The sequence below is a fragment of the Trichosurus vulpecula genome, chromosome 7 (genome assembly GCF_011100635.1).
Source record: "Trichosurus vulpecula isolate mTriVul1 chromosome 7, mTriVul1.pri, whole genome shotgun sequence".
Taxonomy (NCBI): Eukaryota; Metazoa; Chordata; class Mammalia; order Diprotodontia; family Phalangeridae; genus Trichosurus; species Trichosurus vulpecula.
In genome coordinates, this window is record NC_050579.1 from 188546733 (window position 1) to 188556032 (window position 9300).

At 38.6% G+C, this 9300-nt stretch overlaps 1 protein-coding gene across 1 annotated transcript; it reads right to left on the minus strand.

Moving 5' to 3' along the window:
• Positions 1-5594: 5594 nt before the first annotated feature.
• LOC118857238 (60S ribosomal protein L8-like) lies at positions 5595-6432 on the minus strand. Its single transcript, XM_036767906.1, has one exon. The coding sequence runs from the start codon at positions 6401-6403 to the stop codon at positions 5630-5632; it is 774 nt and encodes a 257-aa protein (XP_036623801.1). The 5' UTR covers positions 6404-6432; the 3' UTR covers positions 5595-5629.
• Between the last annotated feature and the right edge of the window lie 2868 nt (positions 6433-9300).

The following is a 9300-nucleotide window of genomic DNA, read 5'->3' on the forward strand; positions in this document are numbered from 1 at the left end:
CTGGGAACCAGATCAGATGAAGAACGTTTGAAAGATGTTAGGATGTTTAACCTGGAGAAGAGAACACTTGAGGATTATGATAATAATAACTAGATTTTGTATAGTGTTTTTAAGGTTTGCAAAGCATTTTGTAAATATCTTGTTTTGTCTTTACAACAACCTTGGGAGATAGGTGCTTGTATCCCCATTTTACAGATGGAGAAACCTAAAGCAAACTGAGATCTACAGTTAGAAGGGATCTGAAAGACCTACTACTAATCTACTGCGCTCATTGTACAGATTGAGGAAACTGAGGCCAGGTTGCTTAAATAACTGGTTCATGTTGATATAGGTAGTGAGTGCCAAAGATTGGAGCTGAACCCAGTTCCCCTGTGTATAAATACACACATACTTTTGTGTACGTATTGTACGCATATGTATGCAGTGGTAGTGTGAAGTTGTGCATAGGGCACGGGGCTTGGAATGAGTAAAACCTGCGTAAAATTATCCTTCAGACACTTACTAGTGGTGTAACCTTGGGCAAATTGCTTAACTTCTCTGTGCCTCAGTTTCCCCATCTGTACAACCAGGCGGTTGAACTTGATGACCTTTAAATTCCTTTCAGTTCTTTCTTCTATGCTCTTATGATCACTACTCCTTAAAAGAAAATTTTGTTTTGTTTTTGTTTTTTATTTCCAGTCCCTAGTTAACAGTTTATTTAATGATTGATGGTGTATAATGAAGCTCAAACTCAGCCTGAAAATCAAGGTCTATAGGCTCTATTGTTCCTAGAATATGAAGTACAGGAGTATGTGTGGCCCAGTAAATGGATTCCATGTGTTGATACCCCGGAGGGAGCTAGAGGTAAGAGAGTGTTTGGCTCGGGTGATGTAACCAGCTGTTAAGGGTGGAGTATCCAGTGGTACAACTAACTGGTGCCTTCAAAGTAGGGGCCTTAGATCAGTGTTCTAGTTTTCCTATGAATTTCTCAACACAGTGCTGCCATAACCTTGCCTGGCCCCTGAGAGAGTCTCTTGTTCTGTTTGTTTTCTCTTAGTCGCTGCAGTGAAAACCAGTACTTGACTATTCCAAACCAATGTAATCGAGGATCTCATATTTGTATAGTGCTGTACATATATCCTCTCATTTGATCCTTTCCCTGGGAATGGGGCATTGTAGGAATTATCAATCCCATTTTACAAATAAGGAAATCTCTAAGGCTCAGAGATATTTTAAAATTTATTTTATCTTTTTTTCTATCACCTTCATTTCCCCATAGACCTCTCCCCTCTGTTCTCCTCTCCTTCTCTCACTCCCCTGTTACTCCCTTCCTTTCCTTTTTTTCTTCTCCCCTTCTCTCCCTTCTCCTCCTCTCCTTTCTTCTCTACTCCCCCCTTTCCCCTAATCCCCCTTCTCCTCCCCTCTCATCCTTTACCTTCTCCTCTCCTCCCTTCCCCTTTCCTCCCCTTTCTAGCACCTTCTTCCCAGGGTTGTTTTCAAGATAAAATGAGATAACTGCAGATCACTTTGCAAACTTTAAGAGTGCTATATAAAAGCTAGGTATTCTTATTTTTCCTCCTTTTCTTTTAAAAATTAGGATGTCCTTTTCTCATATCCAGACTGGCATCCCTATCTCTCCCTATCTCCAAGATTTTTCAACATTCACAATATTTTCAGAATTCACAAACAATCCACCATATCTACCAGTTATTTGAGTGATCTGGGATACAGTACCATGCCTTTCTGGGTCTGGAGACTTGAACTCATTGATCACTGCTAGGTGCTTTCTTGTAATAGCATTTATCAAGGTTATGCAGTTCTAGTTTGTATACTCTGAAAGTGTGGGGTAATACAATGAGAACTGTCACTAATTCCCTGTGTGGGACCTGGCCCATAATTCCACTTCTCTTACTTCAGTTTCCTCATCTACATAATGTAGGATTTAGACTAGAGGTATCTAAGTCAAATAAACCATGGGAGCATAGAGCTTTAGAGCTGGAAGGATATATTCCAACCCTCTCATTTTACAGATAAGGAAACCAAATCTCAGAGAGAAAAAGAGGTTTGTCTAATGTCACACAAATAGGAAAGGATGGAGTGATGATCTCTGACATTTCTCGTCAGAATTTCTATGGTTCTAAACATCAGAGAGGCCACTTAGAAAGGCTGCTAGTGTCCCTTTGTAGGAGTTGAATCATTAGTCACACAGGTTATCAATCACTTAATCAAATGTATTTATCACTTACGACTCTTATCAGGTGCCAGGTGCTGGGTAGTTCTAGAACTTCAGAAGGTGAAGTCATGGATAGATTTTAGAGATGCAGAAAACATTTAAAGCATCATTGGCTCTTCTCTGGGAGTTGATGGTGGCATCGAGCAAGCAATCAGTATGCTCCTACTAAATGCCAGGTCCTGTACTCCTACTGAGGATACAAAAAAAAAAGAAAATAGTCCCTAGCCTCATGGAGTTTACTTTCTGTCGAAGGAAATGGGTATATGCACTCCAGCATATACATACATGCAAAATAAATTCAGTGTAAGTGGAGTGGAGGTAGTAGCAACTAATTTGAAATGAACTCTGAAGGAAATCAGGGATTCTAGGAGAAGGTGAGAGAACTGGCTTTCTCTAACGATGCTAGTGTTCAATTGTTTCAGTTGAACCTGACTCTTTGTGACCCTTTTTGTGATCCTTGGCAAAGATACTGGAGTGGTTTGCCATTTCCTTCTCCATGTCATTATACAGATGAGGAAACTGAGGCAAACAAGGTTAAGTGACTTGTACAGGGTCACACAGCTAGTAAGTGTCTGAGGCTGTATTTGAACTCAGGAAGATCAGTGTTCCTAACTCCAGGCCCAGCACTCTACCCACTTTACCACCTCTGGCTTTGAAAAAGTTGTCATGATCATCAGATTTATGGGCAGCTTTTGACCTGGGGGGTGATGGAAAGATTTGTGGGTGAAAGATACTTTCAATTGAAAGTCTCTGATGGGTGGGGAACTCCTTAAGGAAGTCTATAGAAGAATGCCATGGCATGCAGGAGGTCAGCCCTTTCGGTAATAACTAATATCATTATCTCCCCTTTCATTCTTGTCATGTTACGACTTGTAGGTTCCTTTTCATTGCGTGGGAGTGTGTATACAAGTTTGGAGTAGGGGTTGGGTTTGGAGAATTAAGATTCCATGACTGTATCTGTAAACATTCCAGTCTCCATTGAATAAGTTAGTGGGGACAATTTATTTGTCTTTGTACTTTTTATATTATCTAATTCCATAAGATTATGATACAGCCTTTTCCCTGTGTTTTTTCTCCTTCCCTTTCAATTCCATTTCAATTTGATAGATCAAGGACTAGATGAATTAAAATTCTATAATCGGAACATGGCTAACATAGCTCACTGATTCTTTGTCACCTAATGGGATTTCTCCATTTCTCCATTTTATCACTTAAAAAAGTTTATTGATATTTTTTGTCTTTATGTCACATTCATTTCCCGATATATCCTTCCCTTATCCTCTCTCATCCCTTAGATAAAGAATAAAAAAGAAGGGGAAAAGTGGCCCAGCAAAACTAACCACCCCATCAACCAAGGGTGACATTCTATACAGTGTTCACCACCCATTCCCTGCCTCTTTGAAGAAGTAAGGGAGGTGGATCCTTATATCTCTTCTTTGGGGTCAAGCTTGATCCTTATAATTTTGCAGCATTTAGATTTTTGTTTGTTTTCGTTTACTTTGTACTTATTGTTTCCATAATTATGCTTATTTCACTTTGTATCAGTTCATAGAAGTATTCCCATGGTTCCTTATATTCATAGTGAGTGTTTCATTCCATTCATATACCACAAAGGTGCTTCGCCTTTCCCAGACTGATGGACATCTATTTTGTTTCCAATTCTTTGCTACCATAAAAAAGGCTGTTATATTTTGATGACTATGGGAACTTTCTTTTTTTTTTTGTAACTGACTCTCTTTGGAGCAAATGCCTAGCAGTGTGGAGTCTGTATTTCTTCCTGGGTGAATATGAGGAACCTTTGGATTCATACTACTTTCTGCCTACGGGTGGTAACGTGAGAAGTCTCACCATTGTGGTAAATGCATTTCAATCTCTCTTCACTCTTTGACACTGGGGGAATACTTTCCACTGAGATAAGGCTATCTCATGTCAGTTTCCTCTGAATTATTAAAAAGGTGAATCGAGGCTAAACTCAAATCCTTCACTACTCAATTATTGATCAGAGCATGCTTCTTTGTTTATGAGATACAGCAAGAAGGTATACAGGGCACAAGGCAGAGACACTTGTGATTTATAATTGCTGCTTTTTTAAACTCCTTTTCCACTGGTTGATTTCTAGCTATCTGCTCTGGAATTAGGCAAATTTTAATTGGAAAGTTGTGAGGTTATATAGATTACCAAAAGAATTTTTATCTAGGGGTAGAATGGTAAAATGTTTAACAAATGGCCCTCTGGAAAAAAAGTACACTTGACGTACTTTTAAACAATCTGCATTATTAAGATATTATCCATTACTTAAGAGTAGTAGTAGTATGTTGTGTCTGTCTCTTTGTGACCTCATTTGAGGTTTTGTCAGCAAAGATACTGGAATGGTTTGTCATTTTTTTTCCAGCTCATTTTGCAGACGAGGAGACTGAAGCAAATAAGGTTAGGTGACTCGCCCAGGGTCACAAAGCTAGTGTGTGTCTGAGGCTGAATTTGAACTGAAGTCTTTCTGACTCCAGGCCCAGCTCTCTATCCGCTGAGCCACCTAGTTGCCTAGGTCGTTACCCCCTCAGTTGCTTGGTACAGCACTTGAATATTTCTCTGTATATTATATCTATGTATGCCACGTGTTCACATGTATATATGGTTGACAGGGGAGACAAAAGGTCATAGAATTTGGAAAGAACCTTAGAGATCATCTAGTTTCACTTTGTCATTTTACAAAAGACAAAATAGATCCAAAGAGAGTCAGTGACTTGTCCAATATTGCCTCAGTGTCTGCCTTAGCTTCCTCATTTGTAAAAATGGAGATGATAGTAAGGGTAGCTAGGCGGCATAGTAGATAGAGATCTGGTTTTGGAGTAGGGAAGATCTGAATTCAAACCCAAGCCTCAGACACTTATTAGTTCTGTCCCCCTGGGTAAGTCATTTTGCCACCATCTGCCTCAGTTTCCAACGGGAACAATGATGGTACCTGCCTGATAGGGTTGTTGTGAGGATCGAATAAGATAATATTTATAAAAAGTGCTTAGTATGGTGCCTGGCACATAGTAGGCACTATATAAATGCTTGTTTCCTTCTCCTCTTCCCCTTAATAATGATGACTACCTCCCAAGGTTGTTTGTGAAGATACAGTGAAATATTATTTATAAGTCACTCTGTAAACCTTAAAGTATCACTTAAATGCTGTTTTTCCTCTTGTTGTTGTCGCACAGCTGTTGTGTGCTAGTTACTCAAGATTTTCTTTACACACCAAACTTGTTTTCGGTGCGTAAAGTTCAGTGTGTATAAAGCACATGATGCTGAACTTCTTACTGACTCCTTTGGTACTTCCTCACATACTGTAACATAGCCGTATTGACCTGATCGCTCTTCCTCTTTTTTTTTTTTTTTACAATTTCCAAAATAATTTTATTGTCAGGATTCTGTACTTTAGTTCTCCTTCTCCTGTACAGTCTTGGTACCCCAGAGTCGACCAGTATGCCGGGCAGCAATGAGACCGACCTTTCGTCCAGCTGGGGCGTCTCTTCGAATGGTGGATGGTTTTCCAATATGCTGGTGATTACCTCCTCCGAAGGGATGTTCCACAGGATTCATGGCCACACCCCGGACACGAGGCCAGCAGTTTCTTTTGGCCTTGTATTTGTGGTAGGCATGACCTGCCTTAAGGATAGGTTTATCAATACGACCTCCTCCAGCAACAACACCAACTACAGCTCTGTTTGCGGAGGAGATCACTTTCTTAGAGCCTGAAGGTAGCTTTACTCGTGTCTTCTTGGTTTCAGGATTGTGAGAAATCACTGTGGCATAGTTTCCAGATGCACGGGTAAGCTTACCCCGGTCCCCAGGCTTTTCTTCAAGACAGCACACTATGGTCCCTTCAGGCATAGTGCCAACTGGGAGGACATTGCCAATATTGAGCTGAGCTTTCTTACCACAGTACACAAACTGGCCGGTATGGATGCCTTCAGCAGCAATGAACAACTCTGTCCTCTTTTTAAATCGGTAAGGATCCCGGATAGCTACTTTTGCAAGAGGAGCCCCTCGGCCTGGATCATGGATTATGTCCTTTACGATACCCTTAATGTAGCCATGCCTCTCGGCGAAGTCGACCGCCCGGAGCTTGGCGGCCCCTTTCCTGTGCTTCACGTGAGCGCGGAAGACGGAGCCCGCACCCTTCCTCTGACCACGGATCACCCGGCCCATCCTGCGCGGTCTGGCTCCGGACTTGCTAGAAAGAGCCGCTCTTCCTCTTAATGAGGCTGTACCTCCCATCTTCATCACCTGCGCTGGTGGCCTCCTAGGCTTGGAATACTCTACTTCCTCACTGCTGCCTCCTGGAATCTCCGATTTCCTTCAAAACTCAACTAAAGTGCCACCGTCTACAATTAAGCTTTTCTGATTCTCCCAGCCTTCCTTCTCAAAACTACCGTGTATTATATAAATACAAACATGCACACGCATAGGTATATATCTGCATATATATTTCTATCTATCTTTCCACATGCATGTATATGCATATATATTGTCCCCTCCCCTGTTAAGAATATTAACTCCTCGAGAGTAGGAATTGTTTAAATTTGGTACTTTTTATTCCCACAACTTAGCTAGTGCCTGGCACATTTGTTGTTTAGTTGTTTCAATCACGTCCAACTCTCTGGTACCCTATTTTGGGGTTTTCTTGGCAAAGATCCTGGAGTGGTTTGCCATTTTTTTAACAGCTTGTTTTACAGATAAGGAAATTGAGGCAAACAGGGTTAAGTGACTTGCTCAGCTAGCAAGTGTCTGGGGGCAGATTTGAATTCAGGGAGATGAGTCTTTTGGACTCCAGGCCCACCACACTATTCATGGTGCCACATAGCTGCCCCAAATGCACCTATTTGTTTGTATATGTGTGTATGGTAAAATGATGGATTGCTGAGCCTGGAATCATGTAGACATAGGTTCAGGTCCTATCTCTAGCACTTAGTGGCTGTGGGTTCCAAGTCTCTTAATCTCTGTGTGCCTCAGAACTCCCTAGAGTTATCTGCTAATTCATAAAGGATTACAATTTGCATTGGTTATTCCAATTCAGGAGTTCCTAATGCCAACAAAACCTCAGATCCTTAATGTACACATATGTATATACAGGATACATTATCATTACTACTATTATTATCATTTTTGCAGAAGTCACCTTCCATTGCCTTGTGGCGACCTGGAGATGAGTCAGTGGCCATACCAGCAAAACCTAAGTTCTGGACATGATCTGCCACTGTCATCATCCTAGGCTTATGACACAAATGAATTATGTACTCATTTGACTCGCTGAAATTGAATAAGAAGAGTTTAAATTCAAAATAAAACAATTTTTGTGTGGAAGTTAAAATGCCATTGTCTGTGTTTACATTTCTTCATATTATTCATTTGAGTAAGTTCAAGGTCATAAGTTTGTTTCCAATGAAATTTTTACTTTTAAAAGTTTTGAGAAGTTATAAATAGGCTTTCAAAGTTTTCAATGATAAAATTTAAATTTATTTTTCTTAAATGTTTCATTGACTCAAATTTTAAAAAGCAAAATGATATCCCTTTGTGATGGATAAATGCAAAATTGTTTAAAGATAAAATCCACTGACATATCTGAAATAACTATAAGACAATGGGAATAGTTATACAGGTGGAAATACAGAAACACAAGCCAGAAAGGCCAAATCCAGAAAATCTGATTTACTATCACTGAGATTCACAAATACTATTACTGATGGAGAGGAAAAACTGCTATTTAAGTACTTTATTTTAGCCACAAATAGCATCAGAATGAAGGAATTGAAATGGTATCTTGAAACTGCATTTGCAGAATACATATAAGATGACATAACCTTTCCTGAGAAAATTAAACACTTTTAGGAAGCAAAAACAAATTTAAAAAAAAAAGTCTAAAAAAAGGACTGCTCACACTGTATAAGATTGCATAAAGAATTTCTAACTGTAATAAGCCTCGTTCAGTAGAAGAAATAGTAGTGCTTTCTGCAGCTGTTGATATAGTAGAAATGATGATTGGTGAATCATATGTTAAGTAGTTTTGAAAGGTTCTTTCAGATAATACTCAGGAAAACAAGATTACTGAAATGTTTGAAGACCTCTGCCATCAATAAATTGAGAAACCCAAATTTTCCTAGTTTGTGTCGAAAGTGGATGAAACAACAGATATAATTAAAGATGCTTATCTGATATGTTATTGAAACTGGTATTGGATAAGATTTGTTATGTTGGAAAACTACTGATGATAATGCCAGGTCAAGAAAAATTCTGGGTAGATTTTGAAAATAAAAATGCTATGAGATTAGACTGACAGAGTTCGGTCAATATCAGGGTGAAAAGCAGGTCTACAAGTAGTAGTTAAAAATGTGGTTCCTCATATAATTTGGACATATTCCATGTTTTAAAATTGCTTACTTTGAGAAATATGAAAGAGTAGTTATAGATAATTTTTAAGTTACAATTTGATTACAAGAAGTAATTAACTTTATAAAACAGCCAATTAAAAGGAAGACTCTTTGCAAAATTGTGTGATGATGTGGGGGAAGAGTGCAGAGAACTTTCTTTTTGCCTTTTTAATTAAAAATTTTTTGTTTTGCTTTATTGCAAAGCACACATACTCCCTTATATTAAAGTATTCTGAAGGATGTTTGAACTAAAAGCATTAATTACAATTTTCATAGTGTTAAAAACAAAGATGAAGCAAATTCATTTCATAAAATTTTCCTCTTAAAACTTCAGTTGACATTCTTGGGAAATTTGTGAATATTTTTGGAAAAAATTGAGTGCTCTAAGTAGGCCAACATATGGTATTCCAACTCATGCTGATTTAGAAAGATAAAGTGATTGCATTTTTAAAAAAAATTCAAGTGCTATTGCTAACAAATTTACAAAATAATATATTTGATGCATTTCCCAATTTTAAAAAAGCCTGCCATGCTAAAAAAAGAAGAAATTCTAATTTCATGTTAAAGACCTAGAAATGTCTATATATGACTAGATGATGAACCCATATTCTGAACATTACTTCATCCAAAGAAGAATAGTTAACAGACTTGTCATGTAAATGTATGATGATATAATCA

Bases quoted from the DNA above. Each gene is read 5' to 3' on its own strand.
- LOC118857238 (XM_036767906.1), bottom strand. From the start codon at position 6,403: ATGGGCCGGGTGATCCGTGGTCAGAGGAAGGGTGCGGGCTCCGTCTTC.